This window comes from Mustela erminea, chromosome 10, assembly GCF_009829155.1.
Source record: "Mustela erminea isolate mMusErm1 chromosome 10, mMusErm1.Pri, whole genome shotgun sequence".
Lineage (NCBI taxonomy): Eukaryota > Metazoa > Chordata > Mammalia > Carnivora > Mustelidae > Mustela > Mustela erminea.
Genome location: NC_045623.1, coordinates 74044912 through 74069771, shown reverse-complemented (window position 1 = coordinate 74069771; position 24860 = coordinate 74044912). Strand labels below are relative to the sequence as shown.

The window sequence follows — 24860 nt, the reverse complement described above, 5'->3', positions numbered from 1 at the left end:
ATTTACTTTATTACACACTTAAAAAATGTTTTTTAGGGGCACCTGGGTGGCTCAGTGGGTTAAAGCCTCTGCCCAGGTCATAATCCTGGTCCTGGCATCCAGCCCTGCCTCCAGCTCTCTGCTCAGCAGGGAGCCTGCTTCCTCCTCTCTCTCTGCCTGCCTCTTTAGCTACTTGTAATTTCTGTCAAATAAATAAATAAAATCTTTTAAAAAAATGTTTTTTAAGTAGGCTCCACACCTAACATGGAGCCCAGTGTGGGTCTTGAACTCAAGACCCTGAGATCAAGACCCAAGCTGAAATCAAGAGACAGATGCTTAACCAACCGAGCCACCCAGGTGCCCTCAAGAATCAGAAAGTTTAAATAATTTGTCTCAAAGTGACATGGTCAAGTGATTGAGGGTAGAGACTGACATCAAAGTCCATGCTTTTAACATAAGGTTATATGCATCTAATATTTACTGAGGCACTGGGGTGAATAAGACAGGGTCCCCATCTTCAATCTGATAAAGTGCCATACAAACATTATTCTTTAATGCTAGGTATAACCAAGAGTCCATGACATATGAGATGTTATTAAATACTTTATTTTTTTTTAAGATTTATTTATTTATTTATTTGACAGGCAGAGATCCCAAGTAGGTGAAGAGGCAGGCAGAGAGAGAGGAGGAAGCAGGCTCCCTGCTGAGCAGAAAGCCCAATGTGGGGCTCGATCCCAGGACCCTGGGACCACGACCGGAGCCGAAGGCAGAGGCTTTAACCCACTGAGCCACCCAGGCTTCCCTTAAATACTTTATTTTTAAAATTTTATTTGTTTGACAGAGAGAGATCACAAGTAGACAGAGAGGCAGGCAGAGAGAGAGAGGAAGGAAGCAGGCTCCCTGCCTGCTGAGCAGAGAGCCCGACATGGGGCTCAATCCCAGGACCCTGGGACCATGACCGGAGCCGAAGTCAGAGGCTTTAACCCACTGAGCCACCCAGGCGCTCCTTAAATACTTAACATTTAAGTAACTACGTACACCACTTTCTTTCTAGATGTCTTTACTTTTATATTAACATATATGACTTTGGGAGAACACTAAATAGTTAATTATATTTAGAATGGAAGAAAAACCCTGTAATGCTCCTACCTGATAAGGATAAACTCTCCATTCAATCTTATCCCTTAATCCCTTTTAGGATATTCACCCCACTAAATTATTTGGCTGAAGTTTGTATTTCCAACAAGATTTATAAAGTCTGTTGGGGGAAGGCTTTCCCTTTTATATTCTCAATGCCTACTGCCCACTAGGTACTCAAAAATTTGTTTTAAATAGGGACACCTGAATGGCTCAGTAGTTTAAAGCCTCTGCCTTTGGCTCAGGTCATGATCCCAGCGTCCTGGGATCCAGCCCCTCATCGGGCTCCCTGATCAGTGGGAAGCCTGCCTCTCCCTCTCCCACTCCCTCTGCTTATATTCCCTCTCTCGCTGTCTCTCTGTCTGTCAAATAAATAAATAAAATCTTTTAAAAAACCAAACAAACAGATCTTTCATATTCTGTCATCCAGAGATAGACACCAACATTCTGGTCTTTTTCCTGTGCACCAAGACAAATGATTTTTTTTTCTTTACAAAATTAGAGCGGTACTTATATTCAATTTTTTTTCATTTGAAATATTGTAAACACTCTTCCATAGTATATATTTAAGTAATTTGAGAGATCTAAAAAAATATTCCATGATACACACATATGTCATAATTTATTTAATCATATAATCTACTGAGGGATAATTAGATTGTATTCAATTATGTAGTTATAAATAATGTTACAGTAAAACATCCTGGTACATAAATATTTGCCATATTTGGCAAATACAAATTTATGTAAAAATATTTGTACATAAATATTGTATCACTAAGTAATTCCTTATGAATAATTCCTTCCTAGAAAAGGAATACTGGGTCAAAAGATATGAAACTTTCAAACACTCATAATAACATATTGTCAAATTACTTTCCATAGAAGTTGTATCAATTTATATTCCCATTGCAATGCATGAGTGATTATATCATTCTTCACTCAAAACTTTAGGCTCATGTAACATACCTGTATAAATGAAATCTAGAAGTATTTGAAAGATTCCAGCTTCAATTCCTAGAATCTGTACAACATCTTTTGAGGACTCTTTCATTCCTCCAGTGAATAAAGCTGCAAAGTAAGGACTACTGGCAGCCAAAACCAGCCGATGAACTTTAAAAGTCTCCTTCCCAACTTGCAGCTGCACATCACAGAAATGCTCTCCATTCCTCATTTTATTGATCTGGGCCAAGATGAGTTGGGCATGTTTATCAGATGAAAATGGACTATTACCAGCCTTGGGACAGTCCTCATTAGCCATGTTGACAGATTAATTAAAAGGACTGTTGCCCATAATCTGATCCTACCCTGAAAAACAAAATAGGAGACCAGAAAACATATTTTTGTCTTTAACATGTCTTCTACTGACACACATTCCCTATCCTTTAGCTTAAAATCTACTTAGGGACATAAAATACACACAAAACAAATATGGGTTTCAGGGAAGGGAATAAGCAATGGGGCCTAAAATAAATGGAGAATGATTCACAGTAGAAATGGGACCTGACTGGATGTTGCAAGATAAAGATTAACATATGAGGAGAGGGCATAAGCCCTTCTGGGTGAAATAAAGAAAGAAAAGGCACAGGGGCACCTCGGTGGCTCAGCTGGTTAAGAAAAGGCACAAAGGCAGAAGTTTTTGTACACTGTAGTTAAGAAAGCACATACTCTAACCAAAATGAATTTTCAAAAACCAACTGTGATTGGGCCAACTGTCTGCTTACAAACCTTCACTTGGCACACTTCTCTTAGTACACAAAGTCCTTCAAATCTCACCTCTGTCTACCTGTCCAGTCCTATCTCCCATACTCCTCTTTGAACTTAATACTCCAACAAAACCTAACAATTTTCAGTTCTCTAAAAGTGTCTCTTTCAAGGCACCCTTCCCCACCTTTTCCTTTTGGGTCTTTGTTATAATCCAAGACTCTGTTCGAACATAATTTCCTGCAGAACCTTCCCTGTTCCTCTCTCCCTGGATTTGGTGGCCATCCTAAACTCACCTATTTTTTTTTTTTAAACTTACCTATTTTTTGGCTACATCACACTATACCTTGTCAGATACTACCAAACCTATTTTCTACAGACACATATATTCTCTGAAATCTTCCTGAGAGTCTTTTAAGGGCAGGGACTATCTTTCATAGTAGTAGCACTGGTACCTCACATATATTAACTTTTCAAATACTTGTGAAATGAACGAGTACAATGAGAAATAACAATAGCTTATGTTGTTTTTGTCTAACTATGATAGCTTTTCCACACATTCTGCCAATTGCAATCCTCACAATAATTAAGAGGTGGGAAGAAAAGATATTGTTATCTGAAATGAGAGAGAAGGAAACTGAAGCTCAAAGTTTCCCAAAGACACAGTGTCAGTATAATGACAGTCTCAGTACTGGAACACAGGTCTTATTACTCTAAATCTTGGGCTATTCCCACCATATCACATGCATAGGAATTATTAGGACAGGTTATAGAGAAAAGGCTTTGAAACCCAAGGACAGAAATTTAGCCATTATAGACTCAAGAGTAACTAGACAACATTCATGTTTCAGAACTGTTATATGAACCTTCCAGGGAATGAACTGAGAGGTAGCAAAGTCCTTGAAAACAGCCTTATACAGCCTCAACAATGAAAATGGAACGGATGAATCCAACTTACTTTTTAAATAAAGAAACCATGAGATCCAGTAATATAATATATTTGGGGATGAAGCACAAGGGAAATCCAAGATGACTATGGTTTTGTAACCCAGGCATCAAAGGAAACTAGTAATAAGACTGACAGAAAGGTGTGGGATGATGTTAGAAAAAAGTGGTTAATTTTATAGCATTCAGTCAAACTCATCAAAGTAAAACTAATCATCATGATTATCTAGGAATTGAGAAATTTGAGAAGTTCCAAGACAGCTGCTAAAACGTCACATTAGCATTTACATAATGTCAACATACTACATTTAACTGGCATATAAAAGCAAACAGGGCATTTGTCTCTATACTGAAATTTGACCTGCAGAATATTATCAAACATCACATGGCTGTTAGGCTTTTTTTGTTTCAGATTTCTTCCCGTCAGCAGATTTTGGACCCCAGCGACTTGATTACAAGGTACCTCCTCTGCCCCCAACTTCAAGGCATCAAGCACAGCCACTGAGCTAAAATGCTGCCTCCTGCTGAGTTCAGTCAATACCCATCCACTCCGGTAGCAGACAGCAAAAATCCTAACGTGTTACCGTGCTTCTTAGCAGTTGCTGACAATATCCCACTACCAGTGAAGAACTTCATTCCAAAAGGCGGCACATGTGTAACCGTGTTTCCAAAATGAAAGAGCATAACTCCGCGACACTGCATATGGATGTGAGGGACGTGCCTCAAGAGACCCAAACTTGAAAGGGAGAGATTATCAGGAAATGGTGGAGATGCCCAGAAGAATTAAAGAGGACCTATGTTTGACTTTACTCTTCAGAGCATCGGGAAGCTGTTTCAGCAAAGGGTGGCAGAAAAAACAAGCGTCAAGAAACCGAGGTTCTTTGTGCCTGAGTCGGGGACCTGGAGAGTTACCCCTAAGCTGCTACGACACTACAAGCCGATAAATATTCGGCGCCACCTAAATGGCGGAGAAGGCATCTCCCACTGGTCCGGGGATAGTTGACAGGCTGGGGGCTCAGCCTTCGGAATCCCTGGTGGGGGCGGGGAAATGAGAGGCAGGAGCCGACCAGACCAGACTAAGCGAAAGGTGAGGGCGAAAACACTTGACTATCAGAGGCACGCCTGAGCGGCCAGAGCAAACGGTTCAAGAGGCTCCTCTCCTCAGGGGTCCCAAGAGCCGTAAGAGCGAAGAGGTCATTCCCAACCCCGTCACAGTCGCACCCGGACGCAGGCCCTTCTTACCCGCCGCTTCCCCTTCCCGCCGGCGCCCGCTAAGGCCCTGCGCGCGCAGTCGCTACCAGCGCCGGCGCCGAGAGGGCGTGGGGGGGGGAGCCCGGTTGGGCGGACGAGGCGGAGGAGACTGGGTACTGTGGCCGACGGAGGGCTGGAGGTGAGGCCGGGCCTGTTGACAAGTGCCTCTAGCGTGGCGCCGGTCCTAGTCGGATTGCGCGTGCGCAGTGTTCTTCCGCTGGCGGCTAGAGGCGACACCCCGAGCCGGATGGCTGTGACCCTCTGCTGGTGTTGGATTCGCCGCAGGCGATCTGCACAACCACGAGTCCAAGCTCTTGCGTTTTGGGGCTGGCCTGCTCGACCGTTCCCCTCAACCTACGTTCTCTCCATTCTTGTGGAGTCCCAGATAACCAGCGAACTTTAGGGTTTGTTTGTTTTAGATTTTATTTATTTGACACAGAGAGAGATCACAAGTAGGCAGAGAGGCCGGAGAGAGAGAGGGAAACAGGCTCCCTGCTGAGCAGACACACACACATCCACACCCACACACACACCCCAGCCACAGGGGGCTCGATTCCAGGACCAGGAGAGCACGACCCAAGCGGAAGGCATTGAGCCACCCAGATGCCCCGAACTTTAGTGCTGAGGAAAGACAGAGATGAATCCCCGGCGCTGCGCGCATATTTATTTATTTATTTATTATTTATTTTTATCTATATTTATATTTTTAACTTGAGATGTTACTTGACGTGTAACTTTAGCTTCATGTGTACAACATGATTCGATATTTCTATCTTCTCTTATTTTAAAAAATCTTATTTATTTATCAGAGAGAGAGAGTGCATGCACACAAGCAGGCAGAGTGGCAGGCAGAGGTGGAAAGAGAAGCTCCCCGCTGAGCAAGTAACGGGATGCGGGACTCGATTCCAGGAGCCTAGGATCAAGACCTGAGCGAAAGACAGGGACTTAACCTGATCCACCTAGGCGTTCCAATCTCTTTATTCTTTACCATTCACTCAGATCATTTTCTAGGTTTGCCTAAGCCTGGCATTTGAATGGATGCCTACTTTGAGGAAAGGGAGAACTCCAAACATCTAGTTCTTTTCACTGTTGAACCTCGTAATATGTAATGTTCATGATTTTCAAACATTTTGACCCCGGCCGACAGTGAACAAAAACATGCTACTTCAAACCCAGTAATACCACATATGTCTATAGATGTATATATCTGAAACAAAAATTTCACAGAAGCATATACTTACTGCCAGCAATTCACTGAATTTTTATTTCTTCTTTTCGATTCATTACCGAGAAGTGCTAAAAGAGACCCATTGTCTGAAAAAATTATTATCCAGGACTTGGAAATGAGCAAAAGCGATTATCTGGGTGCACTTTTACTGTAAGGCTGGGCATTGCCTAGCAGACTTTGGAAGGATTTGAGTCCATCGGGATCTCTGACTTTCTATTTGACCAAACTATTTTGCAAGAAAATGGGCATTTAAAATCTTGTCCTCTCTATAGAAAAGATAACACAAAAACATTAAGTTATATTAATCGATGGCATATTAAACCATTTTTTCTCTCAGCAAATTCAACATTCCTGGTTCTTAGTAATTCATACAGCATTTCTGTAACATTCTGTTGGCTCTCATTAATTAATATAAATAATATTTTTGGCATGTGTTAATTTTATATTTTTATGACAGCCATAATTTTACCTTTTGGAAAATTATACTTCAGCACCTCTAAAATTAATTTCCCAATTTATTATTGGATTGCACCCAGCAAATTTGAAAACCAGTGTAGGGGCGCCTGGGTGGCTCAGTGGGTTAAATCCTCTGCCTTCTGCTCAGGTCATGATCCCAGGGTCCTGGAATCGAGCCCCACATAGAGCCCACATCCGGCTCTATGCTCAGCAGGGATCCTGCTTCCCCCTCTCTCTCTCTGCCTGCCTCTCTCACCTACTTGCAATCTGTCAAATAAATAAATAAATAAAATCTTTAAAAAAGGGAAACCAGTGTATATACATGGGAGCAGAACTGCTGGAATATATGGCACGTACATCTTCAATTGCACTAGAAAATACCTCTTTTCAAAACTCCAACCTATTTACCTTCCCACCAGTAGTGAATGAGGTCCCTTCCTCCACAGCCGTGCCAACCCTTAATATCATTAGATGCTTACATTTTGTATAACCTGGTGAGTGTAAAATGTTTCATTTTGTTATAATTTACATTATGTGATCACTTATGAGATCAGGCATTAAAATGATGTTTATAAGATGCTACAGACTAAATTGTGTCTGTGCCCCGCCCCCCCAAATTCATGTTGAAGTTCTAACTTAGAATGTGATGGTGTGGGCACCTGGGTGGTTCAGTGGGTTAAGCCACTGCCTTCCGCTCAGGTCATGATCTCGAGTTTCCGGGATCGAGTCCCGCATCGGGTTCTCTGCTCAGCAGGGAGCCTGCTTCCTCCTCTCTCTCTCTGCCTGCCTCTCTGCCTACTTGTGATCTCTCTCTGTCAAATAAATAAATAAAATCTTTAAAAAAAAAAAAAAAAAAAGAATGTGATGGTGTTTGGAGATGAGGCCTTTGGGAGGTAATTAGGGTAAGAAGAGGTCAGGGGAATGGGTCCCCCATGATGGGATTAGTGATTTTATAAAAAGAAATACCAGAAAACTTGTTTCCTTCCTCTCTCCCTTTCTCTTTCCAGCCCTCTTTCTCCCCTTAAACCCACGAACTCACTGTGCACACAAAGAAGAGGTCAAGTGAGCACCCAGAGGTGGTAGCTAACTATACACCAAGAGAGAAGCCTTGTGATAGCTTGTTATGTTAGTCTAAGCAGGTTAATACATAGCCAACTGAGTTTCTTTTCCCATGAAATAGCTATTTACGTCTTTTGTCCATTTTTTCTAGTTAAGCTTTTTAAAATTGATTTTTAGGAGGTTTTTTTTTTATTATAGGTGCAATCATTTTATTGCTATTCACTTTACTGTGCTTCACAGGTACTGCGTTTTTTACAAATTGAAGGTCTGTGGCAACCCTTATCAAGCAATTCTCTTGGCACCATTTTTCCAAAAGCATTTGCTCACTTTGTGTCTCTGTGTCACATTTTAGGGATATTTTGGGGATATCTCAAAATTTTCATGTTATTATTGTATTTGTTATGGAGATCTATTGTCAGTGATTATGATTCATTAAAAGTTCAGATGATGATTGGCATTTTTTAACAATAAAATATTTTTAAATTAAGATATGTGCTTTTGGGGCGCCTGGGTGGCTCAGTGGGTTGGGCCGCTGCCGTCAGCTCAGGTCATGATCTCAGGGTCCTGGGATCGAGTCCCACATCAGGCTCTCTGCTCGGCGGGGAGCCTGCTTCCCTCTCTCTCTCTCTCTCTCTGCCAGCCTCTCTACCTACCTGTGAGCTCTCTCTATCAAATAAATAAATAAAATCTTAAAAAAAAAAAAGATATGTGCTTTTTAAGACATAATGCTATTCCACACTTAATAAATGACCATGTAGTCTATTTAGTTAGTTAGTTAATTTTTTTAAAGATTTTATTTATTTATTTGACAGAGAGAGAGAGAGCACAAGCAGGGGGAGTGGCAGAGGGAGAGGGAGAAGCAGCCTCCCTGCTGAGTAGGGAGCCTGCTGTGGATCAGACCTAAGCCAAACGCAGATGTTTAACCAACTGAGCCACCCAGGTGCCCTAAATGTGTCAATGTGTATATATATGTATATATGCTTATATGCATATATATATATATAAATGTATATGTACAGTTTAAACATAACTTGTGTATGCACTGGGAAGCCAAAAATTTCATTTAATTCATATTAGTACAATATTCTCACTGAACCCATGATATCCTCGAGGTATGGGTATATATTTGTTGCCAGTATTTTCTTTCTATTTGTGGTTTGTCTAGATCTTTCATTTCTTGTCTTCTTGTCTCTTTCGATAAATGAAAGTTCATAATTTTATCAATTTATCAGCCTATTTATGTTTTGCATTTTTGAGGTGTTGCTTAAGAAATTTTTCCTCTCTCCAGTGTCAAAAGATGTTATTTTATAGTTCCTTCTAAAAGTGTTAGAATTTGGAGCACCTGGGTGGCTGAGTTGGTTAAGCATTTGCCTTTGGCTCAGGTCATGATCTCAGGGTTCTGGGATCGAGCCCCACATCAGGCTTTCTGCTCAGTGGGGGCCTGCTTCCCACTCTCTCTCTCTGCCTGCCTCTCTGCTTACTTGTGATCTCTCTCCGTGTCAAATAAATTTAAAAAATCTTTAAAAAAATTTAAAACTTTTCTGAAAAATAAAAAAAAAAGTGTTATAATTTTATTTTTCACATTTAAGTCACTAGGAATCGATTTTTTAAAATTTTTTTTAGAGATTTTATTTATTTATTTGACAGAGAGAAATCACAAGTAGACGGAGAGGCAGGCAGAGAGAGAGAGAGAGGGAAGCAGGCTCCCTGCTGAGCAGAGAGCCCGAGGAGGGACTTGATCCCAGGACCCTGAGATCATGACCCGAGCCAAAGGCAGCGGCTTAACCCACTGAGCCACCCAGGCGCCCCAGGAATCGATTTTTTTAAAGATCTTATTTATTTATTTGAGAGAGAGAGTGAGAGAGAACCAGACTCCCTGCTAAGCAGAGAGCCCAGTGCGGGCCTCGATCCCAGGACCCTGAGATCATGACCTGAGCCAAAAGCAGGCACTTGATGGACTGAGCCACCCAGGCACTCCAGGAAACAATTTTTCCAAGTAGATTAAGATAGGTGTTCAATTTCTTTTTTTGTTAATATGCATAAGCAGTTATCACAACAGTACTTATTGAATAGTTCATATTTCCCCACTAATCTGAAATGCCAGATCTCTCTTTTTACATTTCCTTTAGGCCTGGGATCAATTCTCTGTTCAATTTCTTGGTCTATTCACCCATGCCCTACTGTTTTAATTACTATAGTTTTGTAATAAGTCTGGTAGGACAAGGTTCCACTGTGTTCTTCTTCAGCAGTGTCTTGGCTGTTCCTGGGACTCTTGGTTCTTCTACATGGATTTTAGAACAACCTTGTCAAGTTTTACACACACATATACGCAAGGTGGGGGTTCTATTAGAATTTCAGTAACTCTGTAGGACAATTTGGAGAGAATTAACATCTTTATAACATTGAGTATTCTTATCCATTAACAAAATTAAATTTTATATTTTTTTATATTTTTAAGTTTTTATTTATGTAATCTCTACACCCAATGTGGGGCTCGAAATCACAACCCTGAAATCAGGAGTTGCATGCTCTTCCCTTGAACCAGTCAGACTTCCTTAAATTTCAGAAATTTTAGAAGTTTTATAACTTTATCCATAAGGGTCTTATATATCTTTTATTAAATTTGTTCCTAAGTACTTTTATCTTTGTGTTACCATACATTATATCTTTTTAAGAATTACACTTTATGTTTGTTGGGTAAAGAAACTAAATTCATGCCTGTACACTAATTTTATAGACAACAAGCGTAAGTCCCTTATTAATTAAAAAAATATAGGTTTGTGGAGTGCCTGGGTGGCTCAGTTAAATGTCCGACTCTTGATTTCGGCTCGGGTCATGATCTCAGGGTTGTGAGACTGAGCCCTGCATGTGGCTCTGCACTAGGCATGGAGCCTGCTTCAGATTCTCTCTCTCCCTCTCCCTCTGCTCCTCACCCCCTAAAAGAAATAATTAAAAAAAAGAATATGCGCATTTGTATTTATAAGTGAGGCTGACCTTTACTTTTTCTTTCTTACACTATTCTGTTCTGATTTGAGTATCAACATGATACTAACTAACCTTCTAACTCAGATTTAAGAGTGTTTCCTTTTTTCCTTTTCTTTCTCTGCATGAGTTTAAGTAAGGTTGAAATTGGGTAAGATTGGAAGAGGTTGAACTTGCCTATAAAATTATGTGGTTCCATTGTTTTCTTTGTGCAATAATTTCTATATATTGATTCAATCTTCTTAATGAAACTATCATGTTTTCTCTTTATTCTTGAGTCCGGTTTGCTAATTTATGTTTTTCTAGAAATTTTTCTTTTTAATAAAATTTTCAAATTCATTAGCACACAATAAAAAGTACTATCATTAATAATATTCTGAAATTTTAATCTCTGTTGTATCTATAGTTATAGCTTCTTTTTAATTCATTTTTTTTCTTTAAGTAGGCTCCACGCCTGGCATGGAGTCCAACACAGGGCTTGAACTCACAACTGTGAGATCAACACTGGAGCTGGAGAGCAAGTTAGATGCTTAACCATTAAGCCACCCGGGTACCCCTCCTTTTTAATTCCTAATATTTATTAATGGCATTTTCCCTTTTATCTTCATCAGTCTTACTATAGATTTCTCAATCATCTTCAAAGAACTAATTTTGGCTTTGCTGATCCTCTCAATTATATCTTTGTTTCCTACTTCATTAATTTCTGCTTTTATGTTGATTATTTACTTATTTTAGTTTTCATTGAAATTACTGTTTTCTTATTTTTAGTTTAAGTTTTTGAGTTGCTTAGTTCCTGATTTTCAGTCTATTTTCTTTTAGAATCTAAGTTTAAGGTTATAAATTTTCCTCTCAGGATTGCTTATAACATAAACATGAATAGTATCCCTCTGGAAGCTGGGCAACCAAAAAGCCCTGTTGGTTATAGTTGGTGGTAGAGACGGAGTTGTTTAGGGAAACATAATGAAATTTTCTGGCAGTAAGGGTTAAAAGCTTAAGTGCTAGAATCACAATGCCTGAGTTGAAAATTAAGACTCTGTCCTTGGGTGCCTGGGTGGCTCAGTGGGTTGGACCTCTGCCTTCAGCTCGGGTCACGATCTCAGGGTTCTGGGATCGAGTCCTGCATCGGGCTCTCTGCTCAGCAGGGAGCCTGCTTCCCCTCTCACTCTGCCTGACTCTCTGCCTGCTTGTGATCTCTCTCTGTCAAATAAATAAATAAAATCTTAAAAAAAAAAAAAGACTCTGTCCTTTACTAGCTGTGTTACTTTTGGCTAGTTATTTACATTTCCTTTTCTTCAACAATAAAATGCAATGAATATTTACTTTATGGTGGTTTATAAGTATTAAACGCATTCATGCATATAAAGAATTTTATATCATTTTTAGGAATAAACATTTAGCTATTATTTTTCTTATTTATCTCGTTTTCACTGCTTGAAATAAGTAACCATGAATTTATAGTGGCATGGATTTACCCAGTTGAATGATTTTCCTTCATTAGTGCTTTGCTGCCTGCCTGGATACAGAAAAGCAACCATTTTGATTGATCCAGGATTAAGGTTTTGCCGCACAGATAGAATGAAAAGAAAAAATGGTTCAAGGTCCTTGAGGATTTTATGACAGTGGTTGAATGAACTGAAAGAGTCATTCTTAAAAGCCCCAGCAAAGTTGTTCAGTAGAGTATGTCCCAGAAAAGTCTGTGGCGGAGGTCTACTGCTTGCTGAGATTCTTGCTAACGTTTTTTCCCCTGTTTTTACAGAGAGGGACTAAAGGAAAAAGGGAAAGCAAACATGAGAGTGAGCTTCATTTATCCATTTATTCAACCAGTACTTAATGAGGGCTAACAATGTAGCAAACACTTTAAGTTGCGGTGATACAGTAGTGAACAAAAAATGTTCCAGGGGCACCTGGGTGGCTCAGTCGTTAAGCGTCTGCCTTAGGCTCAGGTCATGATCCTAGGGTCCTAGGATCAAGCCCTGCATCAGGCTCCCTGCTCCTTGGGAAGCCTGCTTCTCTCTCTCCCACTCCCCCTGTTTGTGTTCCCTCTCTCGCTGTATCTCTCTCTGTGTCAAATATATAAATAAAACCTTTAAAAAAAAAAAAAAAGGAGAGGGTTCCTATTCTTGTGGGATTACATTCTAAACAAGAAGGCAGAAATCAACAAATAAGTGAATAAATATGTATCAGGAGATGATAAGTGTTATGAAGAGGATAAAGAAGGATAAAGAGATAAAGTGACATATTAGGGAAGGGGTACTATTCTAGACAACGTCGTCAAAGAAAGCCTTTCTAAGAAGATGACACTTGATCAGAGGACTGAATGGAGAGAGCCATGTAAAGGAGAATTCTAGACAGAAAAGTAAATGCAGGGGTGCCTGTGTGGCTTAGTCGGTTAAGCATCCGACTCTTGATTTCAACCCAGGTCATGGTCTCAGGGTTATGAGATCAAACCCCGCACTGGGCTCTGCACTGGGCATGGAACCTGCTTAAGATTCTCTCCCTCTTCACTTGCCCCTTCCCGCCTCTGCTCATGTGCAGTCTCTCTCTCTAAAAAAAGAAAGAAAGAAGAGAAAAGAAAAGAAAAAAGAAAAGAAAAGAAAAGAAAAATAAATTCAGGGGCACCTGGCTGGCTCAATCAGTAGATCATGCAACTCTTGATCTCAGGGTCATGAGTTCAAGTTCCACATTGGGAATAGAGTTTAGTTAATAAAAATAAAGAAAAGAAAAGTAAATGCAAAGGTCCTATAGTGAGAGTATACTTTAGTATATTTAAGAAATAATAAGGAATCCATTGTTACTGGAGGAATATTAGCAAGGGGAAGAAGAGTCTTAGGATATGAAAGTAAACAGGTAGCTAAGAGCAATATCACCTAGTGTCTTGTATACAGGAAGGGCTTTGACTTTCTTTCTGGGTAAAATAGCTATACTGTATAATGTATATAATAAGTTTTGTTTTCTGAATGACAAAGACAAATGGCTTTCACACATTTCTGCTTATAAAAACCTGAATTACCAAAGAATTAAAAACATTAATATGAAAAGATATATATGCACCCCTATGTTTATTGCAGCATTATTTACAATAGCCAAATTATGGAAGCAACCCAAGTGTCTATCCATAGATGAATGGATAAAGAAGATGTGGTATATATATATATATATATATATGAATATTATTTAGCTATAAAAAATGAAATCTTGCCATTTGCAACAGCATGGATGGATCTAGAGTGTATAATGCTAAATGAAATAAGTCAGAGAAAGACAAATACCATATGATTGCACTTATATATGGAATTTAAGAAATGAAACAAATGAGCAAAGGAAAAAAAAAAGGGACAAACCAGAAAACAGACGCTTAACTATAGAGAACAAACAGAAGTTCACCAGAGGGGAGGCAGACAAGAGGAAGGATTGAATAGGGGATGGGGATTAAGGAATGCACTTGTTGTGATGAGCCACACAGTGATGTATGGAACTGTTGAATCACTATATTGTACACCTGAAACTAAGATTAACTACCTGGATTTAAAACAAAACAAAAACAAAAACAACCCACCCAGTTAAACTGTCTGAGTTCAGTTATTTGAGTTCTTAAAGAACTACGTGTGTTTCAGAGATCTGATTGTTGAGCAGAAAATGGAGGGACTCTAGGGCCAGTTTTTTTTTTTTTTTTTTTTTTTTTAATCTAGCCTAGGCACTCTTCTCTCATGCCCTGATTTCTCAACTTTTCCTTGTATATTGGTTGTAAACATTGTGTCTCTGGCTAACCTTGAGACCAGGACGGACGGACTGAGGGAGCAACTGAGCAAGGGAGTTGTAAGATTGGGTGCCCCTATTTTTCTCTATTTTGTATTCCTATATTTTCAGTATCTAGGACAGTGGTTGGCACATGGGATTTGTTCAATATTTATTAAGTGAGGGGCGCCTGGGTGGCTCAGTCAGTTAAGCATCTGCCTTCTGCTCAGGTCATGATCCCAGGACCTGGGATTGAGAGCTGCATCAGGCTCCCTGCTTGGTTGGAAGTCTCCTTCTGAGACATAAGCCCTGCTCATGCTCTCTCTCTCTCTTTCATAAACAAATAAAATTTTTAAAAAATATTCATTAAATGAACAAATGAATAAATAACACTTCACTCTTTCTGCTTCAAGTTTATTCCTGCTCCAATTCATCTCCACCTGCAAATCAGACATGGGATTATATCACACGTGAGATTATATCTTCCTACACATGGGAAGATATATCTTCCACCCTTGCTTATATTCCTTCAGTAGTTTCCAATTACGTTCAAGAAGAAATACCATGAAATATTTAAGAGTACAAATCAGAGTCAGTGTGCCTAGGTTTGGGGCAATTTGCCTTTGGGCAAGCTATTTAACTTTATTGGTAAATAGGAATAGAGAGCCTTTCTCTTAGAGTTGTGGTAATGATTAGATAATCTTATATGTGTAATGTTGCCTAGATAATTGCCAAATCCATTATTTCTTTAGAGGTGGCAAAACATTGGCTTTTAAATTCTGTCACTTCTTTATCATTCATTTACTAGCAATGATACTTCTATAAAGAAATTTCCCACATCATACTCAAAGTATAGTCTATATAGTAAAGACAGGATAGAGTTGGATGTTTACTATTACTTATCAATTTTTCAGAGTAATGATTTAGGGACCTAAAAACTACCAAAGGTGACCAAAGAATAAATGTTAGTGTCATTATGAAATAATAGATATTTATTTATTTTATTTGGTTCAATTCCTTGCAGTCATTATTTTCATTGATATTCAGGTTTTCCCATTTTTGGTAAGTAGGAATCCCTTTCTTGTTGGCTCCTGTATCATTTTGACATACCACCAGTAGTCTTTGATAAGTTCTTTGCTTTCAGGCACAAGATATTTTAGGCTCATCTTAAAGTTTCTTGTCCCTGGCCCGAAACTGACCATTTATCCAAAGAACTATCTCTAGGTCCTTTTTAATGGGAAATCGTATTTAGAGACTAAAATTTGGACACCAGAGGGAGCTAATTGCTACTGGGTTAGAGTATACTTTTTTTTTTTTTTTTTAAGATTTTATTTATTGATATGACAGAGGGAGACACGGCGAGAGAGGGAACACAAACAGGGGGCATGGGAGAGGGAGATGCAGGCTTCCCGTGGAGCAGGGAGCCCCATGTGGGGCTTGATCCCAGAACCCTGGGATTATGACCTGAGCCGAAGGCAGACACTTAACCATCTGAGCCATGCAGGTGCCCTAGAGTATACATTATTTTTTAAAGATTCTGAGTTATTCTGAAAAGATTCTCAGCAGCCCTGGTTGCCCATTAGAATTAGTTTGGCTAATACCATTATTTTCCTTAGAAAGTTATGTTAAGACTAGAGATGGGAGACTTTCCAACTTAGTAAACTACTTCACAATGAAGTAGAGTAAATTTATTAATCAGAAGTTCAATACTATTTGTATTTTTCTTTTCTCTCTTTTTATTTTTTCCATTTCTCCTGAGAAATAATAGTGTGGTTGGAAATGAGGATTAGGGAAGAAAAATGGTTGATAAGAGAACCTGCTTTAAGGTTTGAGCAGAACATGTGCTGTAGAATTACCAGAGGCAGAGACAAACAGAATTTCTCATATTAACCAAAGAAATACATAACTCTGGGATGCAGAGAAGACAGAAAATATAGTGGTTCCTTCAGGAGAGGGTCATGGAAGGAAAGTATATGATTCTTTTTGGTGCACAGCCCAGAAGTGTTCAGTAATTCCACAGCCATTGTATATACTAATTTGGTAAGCAGATCAACAGAATATCAAAGAACAAGTAAAGTAGCTTCTTTACACATGGGAAGAGAACTGACCTCAAAGTTCACACTCCACCCTCTCCTTACTTCCCTCAAAATTTAACCTTGAATCTTGGTTGAGGACCACTCTGCATCTAAAACATATGTTGGTTTTGACGTCTATTTAATGGCCATGATTTTATTTTGGCTAAGAAAAGAGAGACAAATCTGGCTAGACCTCTTGTGATCTGGATTATATTTCCTCTACGGGTCAGTTTCAGGGCTTCTAGGAGTTGGGTTTAGCCAGAGAATCACACCCCTCACAGGACTTTTTTTCAAATAGGTCTTTTTTCACAAAGTACTTTTCAGACAATTGCCTGTTTCGAAGGCAATAGTTCTCAGCCCTGGCTGCCCATTAGAATAACCTGAAGAGCTTTTAAAAATAATACTATGCTGGGTGGCTTAGTTGGTTGAGAGACTGACTCTTGATTTTGGCTCAGGTCATGAGCTGAGGGTCGTGGGTTCACAACACGGCAGCTCACAACATGACAGCTTATTCCTTCCAATCTAGCAATTAGAGATAGTCTCCTAGTGAAACAGTTACAATCTTATGCAATATAATCACAAACAAATAATTACGTACAAATACAGTCACCTTTGCCATATTCTATTGGTTAGAAACAAGTTACTGGTCCCATTCACATTCAAAAGGAAGGTACCACATAAGGCAGAGAACACCAGGGATCATGGGAACCACCTCAGAGTCTGTCCACCGCTTGAACTAAGTAACTAAATAAAGAGTGAAGGAGGTAAAAGAGAAAGCTTTTGTTTCTGGTAACAGATCAACTAATAAATGTAGAAGAATGATAGGTAGTCACTATTTTCAACAATCACAACAATAACTGATATAAATAAAAATAGTTCATGGATGCTGAAACTATTGAGTAAAAAGATGTCAGAGAACAGGATATTTACATACTCTCAAAGTATCTCCTCCTAAACTTTCACTTCCAACCATAATTTACACTCAAGCATAAAAAAGGTAATAATTTGGACAAAATATTTAGAAGAATATTTTTCAGATATTGAAAAACAGGTAGAACAAGAGAGTGATTCTTGAGAGAAGGGAATCAGATGAAGTGAGCCCTATAATTACCCCAGCTTATTGCATGAAGAGAATTTCCTGTGACAGTTCAAGGAAGGAGAACACACAGTGCAGCAGTTTTACTGAGTTGAGGAGACAAAGTTGTTTCCTAGTAGTGTAATTTACCTTGATCTGTCCCTTATTTTTCTGTAACTAGAAGTTAGGACTAAAAGTTTGCTTAAACTCAATTAAATATTGAGATTAGGGGCGCCTGGGTGGCTCAGTGGGTTAAGCCGCTGCCTTCGGCTCAGGTCATGATCTCACGGTCCTGGGATCGAGTCCTGCATCGGGCTCTCTGCTTGGCAGGGAGCCTGCTTCCTCCTCGCTCTCTCTCTGCCTGCCTCTCCATCTACTTGTGATTTCTCTCTGTCAAATAAATAAATAAAATCTTTAAAAATAAATAAATAAATAAATAAATAAATAAATAAATAAATAAATATTGAGATTAGAATATTTAGTAGGTTTTACTGGGTCCTTTATACTGTATAACAATATGATGCCCATAATGTTAGGTTGTTTAATTAATAGTGATGCTAGATTTGATCACTTGGTTAATGACCCCCCAGATCTCTAAGTTGTAAGGATACATTTTTCTTTTGCAATTAGCAGCAAAATAATCTGTTGGTAATGGTTTGGCATGGTGCAAATATCTTGTCCCCCAAAGGCTTTAACTCGTGATTTCAGCATCCCCTGGGTTTCTCGCCTTAAACAAGTATTTTACAGGGAGTAGAAAAATGGCAATTTTTTAATTCGATTATTCCTTTTGCATTTAATAGCTGATTTCCCATAAAGAGAAACTTTTCCTTACCTGCTTAAAAGGTAAGGTGAGAGGGGCACCTGGGTGGCTCAGTGACCTGCCTTTGGCTCAGGTCATGATCCCAGGGTCCTGGGATGGAGCCCCACATCAGGCTCTCTGCCCAGCGGGGAGCCTGCTTCCTCCTCTCTCTCTGCCTGTCTCTCTGCCTACATGTGATCTCCATCTGTCCAATAAATAAATAAAATCTTTAAAAAAAAAAAAAAGGTAAGGTGAGGAAAAAAAGAAAAGGTAAGGTGAGTGCTTAATCTCTTAGAATTGCTAATTTTCAGAATAGTGTGGATTGGAGCCTGATTGGCTCAGTTGTTAAACGTCTGTCTTTGGCTCAGGTCATGATCCCAGGATCTTCAGATCTAGCCCTGCATCTGGCTCCCTGCTCTGCAGAAAGTCTGTTCTCCCTCTCCCACTACGCCTGCTTGCGTTACCTCTCTTGCTATGTCTATCTCTGTAAAAAAAATAATAATAATAAAGTTTATTTTCAGTTAATTCCGTCTCTTTTTCTGTCTCTAAACAGTGCTATGGACTTGCTAATTAATATGTATTCAGTATTTTAAAATCACAGCCATTATTCTTTTTGATTCTAAAGTTATCCCAAATTTGGCCAATGAGAATTCCTTCAATCTGCTTCCTTGTGCTTATGATATGTTTCCATTAGACTTTGAGAGATTCCTTGTTTCCTGGCACAACAAGATAACCCAGGTTTACCTTATACTTTCCCTGCCCCATACCTCTCATAAGCTATTTCTTTAAGAAATAGTGGCTCAGGGTGTCTGGGAAGCTCAGTCAGTTAAGCATCTGCCTTCAGCTCAGGTCATGAACCCAGAGACCTGGGATCCAGTCCTATATTGTGTTCCCAGCTTGGTGGGAAGTCTGCTTCTCCCTCTACCCTTCCTCCCTGCTCGTGTGCTCTCTTTCTCTCTCTCTCTCAAATAAATAAGTAAAATCTTTTAAAAAGATAGAAATTGTGGCTCATTTTAATGAAAGATAATAATTAAAGATCACAATGTCAGTGCTAGGTATACCAATTACTATTGGAGTTTGTCCTCATTGGATTCCCCTGAAAGCAAACCCTGAGACAAGGATTTGAATGCAAGTATTTTCTTTGGAAGGTGATACCAGTAAGTATAAATCAGGAAGTGGGAAAATGAAGCAGGAAAGGGAAAAAAAAACCATAAAAGGTGTATTAATGAAAACATTACTGTTGTGAGCAAATTGGGCTCAATCCTGCTGGGAATCCTTCGAGGAACAGCCTAAAATATGCCCCAGAACTATCCAACACAGGGACAAAAATGCTGGGATATTTATCCACTAACTTCCATCTTCACTGTTTGAAGGACTGTTGAGATTGTTAAATCCCAGCACTTCTTTCAGAGGTTTGAATGCATAAGCATGACTGGAACTATTTACTGTAGCTTCAGCTGAACTCAGGGCAGGCAGAAGGGAATATAGTATAGACCTCCATATAATCTATTACAAATTAGCCTCTAGGTGCTTTCAGAAGACAAAGCTGAATCCATAATAATTTCCAACTCAAAATGAACATTATAGGATTTTTTCTTTATTTTTAAATTCCATATTGTATCTCCCTTCTCGTTTACTGCAAATCCTGGTTTTTAATACTGATAAAATTTATTCATTTGCTTTATCCTACAACTACATCATTTTTTACACTTGTTTTTTATTTAAATTCAATTAATTAGCATATAATGTATTTTTAGTTTCCAATGTAGAGTTCGGTGTTTCATCAGTCTTATATAATACCCAGTGCTCATTACATCCTGTGCCCTCCTTAAAGTCTATCACCCAGTTACCCCATCCCCTGACCCCCTCCCTTCCAGCAACCCTGTTTTCTTCCTATGATTAGAGTCTATCTTATGGTTTATCTCCCTCTCTGATTCCATCTTGTTTTATTTTTCCCTCTCTTTCCCTATGATCCTCTGTTTTGTTTCCTGAATTCCACATATGAATGAGATCATATGATAATTGTTTTTCCCTGATTGACTTATTTTGCTCAGCATAATACCCTCTAGATCCATCCACATCATTGGAAATGGCAAGATTTCATTTTTTTGATGGCTGAGTAGTATTCCTTCGTGTATATATACCACATCTTTATCGATTCATCTGTTGATGGACATCTGGGATCTTTCCATAGTTTTGCCATATAATACACATCATTAAATTCGAACTACATTACCAATATTACTACTAACAATAGTAACATTATTGGGGCACCTGGGTAGTTCAGTCAGTTGAGTGTCCAGCTCTGGATTTTGGCTCAGGTCATGACCAGGTTGTGAGATAGAGCTTCCCCTCACTGGGGTCTGCACCCAGCAGAGAGACTGCTTGGTATTCTCTCTCTCCCCTTCCCTTTCTCCTTCCACGCTTCCGGCTCTTAACAACAACAACAACAACAATAACAATAATAACAACAATAAGAAGATTATTGAATAACATTGAAGATTTTTTCAAAATTTTTGTATCCTTAGGATACATCTTCTGACTGTATCTGGAATGTATAAAAAACCCTTACAACTCAATAATAGACAAATAATCCAGTTTAAAAATGAGAAAGGATTAAAAACATGGGCAAAACATATGTATGAATAGACATTTCCTCATAGAAGGTATACAAATGGCCAATAGCACATGAAAAATCATTAAGGAAATGCAAATCAAAGGCACAATGGTGGGACACCTGGCTGGCTCAGTTGGTAGAACATGTGACTCTTGATCTCAGGGTTGGGAGTTTAAGCCCCGCATTGGGTGCAGATATTACTGAAATAAATAAACTTTAAAAAACAAAAACAAAAAACCCACAATGAGATATCATTTCACTTCCATAGGGTGACTGAAACAAAAAGATAGACAATAGCAAGTGTTGGTGGAGATGTAGAAAAATTAGAACCTTCATTAGACCCTTCAATTTGAACAGCCACTGTTCTGCAGTTCATCAAAATATTAAAAGCAGGGGTGCCTGGGGGTGCCTGGCTTGCTCAGTTGGTAGAGCACATGAATCTTTGGATCTTAGGGTCCTGAGTTCAAATCCCATGTTGGGCCTAGAGTTTACTTTAAAAAAGTAAAGGGTAAATTTTTAAAAAATGTTAAAAATGGGGCGCCTGGGTGGCTCAGTGTGTTAAGCTGCTGCCTTCAGCTCAGGTCATGATCTCAGGATCCTGGGATCGAGTCCCACATCGGGCTCTCTGCTCAGCAGGGAGCCTGCTTCCCTCTCTCTCTCTCTCTCTGCCTGCCTCTCTGTCTACTTGTGATTTCTATCTGTCAAATAAACAAATAAAATCTTTAAATAAATAAATAAATAAAATGTTAAAACCAGTTACCATATAATCAAACAATTTTGCTCCAGAAGAAATGAAAATATATGTCTGCACAAAACTTGTATATGATGGTTCACAGTGACATTATTCATAATAGCCACAGAGAGAAAACAACACAAATGTCTACCAACTAATGCACAAATAAACAAAATGTGGTATCTCTATTCGATAGAATATTACTTAACTATAAAAAAGAATGAAGTACTGATATGTGCCACAACATGGATGACCCTTGAAAAAATTATGCTCAGTGAGAGAAACCGGTCACAAAAGACCACGTATTACATGAAATCTCCAGAATAGGCAAATCTGTCATAAGTATATTTCATCAGTCAAGTCCAGGATCAACTCCTCCTCCACCCTCCTCACTTCTCCTCAATTCTTCTCCCTCACTTCAACATAGCCCAAGAGGTACTTGCACCCTGATTTTTTTAAAAAGATCTTATTTATTTATTTGTGAGAGGGAGAGAGTAATAGTGAGGGAGAGCACGAGCGGAGGAGAGAGGAAGAAGCAGGCTCCCCGTTTAGGAGGGAGCCTGATGCTTGGGGCTCGATCCCAGGGCCCCGAAGTCATGACCTGAGCTGAAGACAGACACTTAACCAACTGAGCCACCCAGGAGCCCCTGCACCCTGATTCTGATGGAAGAGTCCTAGAGGGGTTTCTGCCTTCCTTCTCTCTGTCTGAGCTGAACAAGCCCAGGTGCATTACATTGGGCAAGGTTTCTAATACATCTGGACACCTCCTGAGATATTCTGCTCCTGGGTTCCCTCTATCCCAGCTCATACAAGGATTCCTGGATGAATTGTCGGGAAGAACATTATGTGGCTGTGCTGAGGACCCAATCTATTTGAGGAAAATTAAGTTCTTGGGCTTTATAGGGTCCAATGAGGTGGATCCTTATTTTTTCAGGAACCCTTTTTTTGGGTTTGGTTTGTTTTTTAAATATTTTATTTATTTATTTGAGGAAGAGAAAGAAAGAGGGAGAGAGAATGGGCATAAGCCATGGGAGTGGCAGGCAGAGGGAGAAGGAGAAGCAGACTTCTTGCTGAGCAGGGAGCCTGATGTGGGGACTTGATTCCAGGACCCTGAGATCATGATTTTAACCAAAGGCAAATGCTTAACTGATTGAGCCAACCAGACACTCCTCCAGGAGCTCTTGCATGCCTTTAGGAAGGGAGCATTGAGGACACCAGTTTAGGAAAGGAACTAGAAGAGACAGAATTTTCTGGTTTTGGAGACAGACAAACATAGGATTCTAGTCCTAGCTGTGTCACTAACCAGTTATACAACCACAGGAATATCACTTAACTTCTAAGCTTACATCACTTTAACTGTGCAATGGATATGACACTGCCCCCAAGGGCCCAAATGAGGCCCAAATGAGATCATACAGTTAAAGGGCTTCATAAACTGTTTGTCCCTATGCAAGCATATGCCATTGTTATCACAAGGACTATTGCTTCCTGTATGGCCAAAGTGGCTAGTGGATTTCCTGTATGTGCAGTGTGCATCTGGTCATACTCTGGCTGTTATACTGGATCCCAGGGAAGCCACGCTGAGTTTTTGCCTTCAACCAAGGAGTTTATTTTGTAACTTGGCCCTGTTCACCTTGGGCTGGCATCTAACAGGACCATCCAGAAAGTTCTGCCTGGCTAATCTCAGCCTCCTAAGATAAAGGGTTGGAAAATCATTATTTGGATCCTATATATTATAGAAAAGGGCTTCTCAATTCAGTTCTTAGCTTCAGTTTTTTTTTTTTTTCGATATGTAGAAAAACGTGTATAGTTGACACAAATGTGATATTAATTTCAGGTGTACAGCATAGTGATTTGACCCTGTACATTATACTCTGCTCACCACAAGGGTAGCTACCATCTGTCACCATATAACACTATTGCAATATCACTGACTATATTTCCTATGCTATACTTTTCATCTCTGTGACTTATTCATTCTATAACTGGAAGCCCATAGCTCCCATTCCCCTCATCCATTTTGCCCAACTTCCAACTCCCTTCCATCTGACAGCCACCAGTTTGTTCTCTGTATTTATGGGCCTGTTTCTCCTTTGTTTGTGTGTTTGTTTTTGGCTTCAGTTTTTGAGCTGTCCACATCTGCTTCACCTCCTTCCACTTTCTCTGCTTCCTGTCCCTGCTTCCCCTGCTCTTGTTCATAAATATGCTTTTTAGGCTCTGGTCTTGGCTCTGCCTGGCTGGACTATCAATCATCTATCTGATGATTGAACCACACCAGTCTCTATACAACTGGCTCCAAGAGGAAGGGCTGCCTGGATAATTTGTCCCCGTAATTTCTCTCAGATCCAAAATCACAGGGTAGCTTTAAAGAAGAGACCTCTGGGCTTGATGAAAGTTGCGAAGGAGAACAAGGCAGCCCCACTCCTCCATCCCCACAGACTGACACTCTTGTCCACAGACATGCACACACGAACACATACACATAGTATACACACATCATGGACAGACAGAAACATGCACAATGATGCGATCCCACACATACATACATAAATACTTACTGACACTAATACCTTAAGTTGGAAGGTCTACATGGGGGAGGGAAAGTGATCGGCTCTGATTCCCTTTTATTCTCAAAGTCTGAGACAGACACGTAAGAACCTTACACAAAGAACGACTTGGCTTTTTTTTTTTTTTTTTTTTTTTTTAAGTAATCTGCACACCCAGTTTGGGGCCCCAGCTCACAACTGTGAGATTAAGAGTTGCACCTCCACCAAATGAGCCAGTCAGGTGCCCCAGGACTTGGCATTCTGAAAGATGTGCCTTCTGTCTTTTTTTTTTTTTTTTTTTTTTTTAATCTGAGAAAGAGAGTGAGCACAAGCAAGGGGAGGGCAGAGGGAGAGAGAGGAGCAGTCTCCCTCCTGAGCAGGGAGCCCAGTGCAGGGGAGGGAGACTTGATACAGGGCTCAATCCCAGGACCCCTGGGATTATGAGCTGAGCCAAAGGCAGCAGCTTAACCGACTGAGTCACCCAGATGCTCCTGTAGATACATTTTTTTGCCTGAAGGTCACTCAACCTTTGTATCAGG

At 39.7% G+C, this 24860-nt stretch overlaps 1 protein-coding gene and 1 long non-coding RNA gene across 2 annotated transcripts in view; one reads left to right on the top strand and one right to left on the bottom strand.

The window, feature by feature from the left end:
- The window catches only part of IPP (intracisternal A particle-promoted polypeptide), a 47950-nt gene extending 42722 nt beyond the window's left edge, over positions 1–5228 (bottom strand). The window contains 2 exon segments of the mRNA XM_032302729.1: positions 2086–2424; positions 5008–5228. Of these exon segments, the coding sequence (XP_032158620.1) occupies positions 2086–2377 (292 nt within the window). The 5' untranslated portion in view covers positions 2378–2424; positions 5008–5228.
- Positions 5071–24860, top strand: part of LOC116567588 — a 32738-nt gene continuing 12948 nt past the window's right edge. Inside the window, exon 1 of the long non-coding RNA XR_004276269.1 lies at positions 5071–5155. This is a non-coding gene — a long non-coding RNA (uncharacterized LOC116567588). The remainder of the gene's footprint in view (positions 5156–24860) is intronic.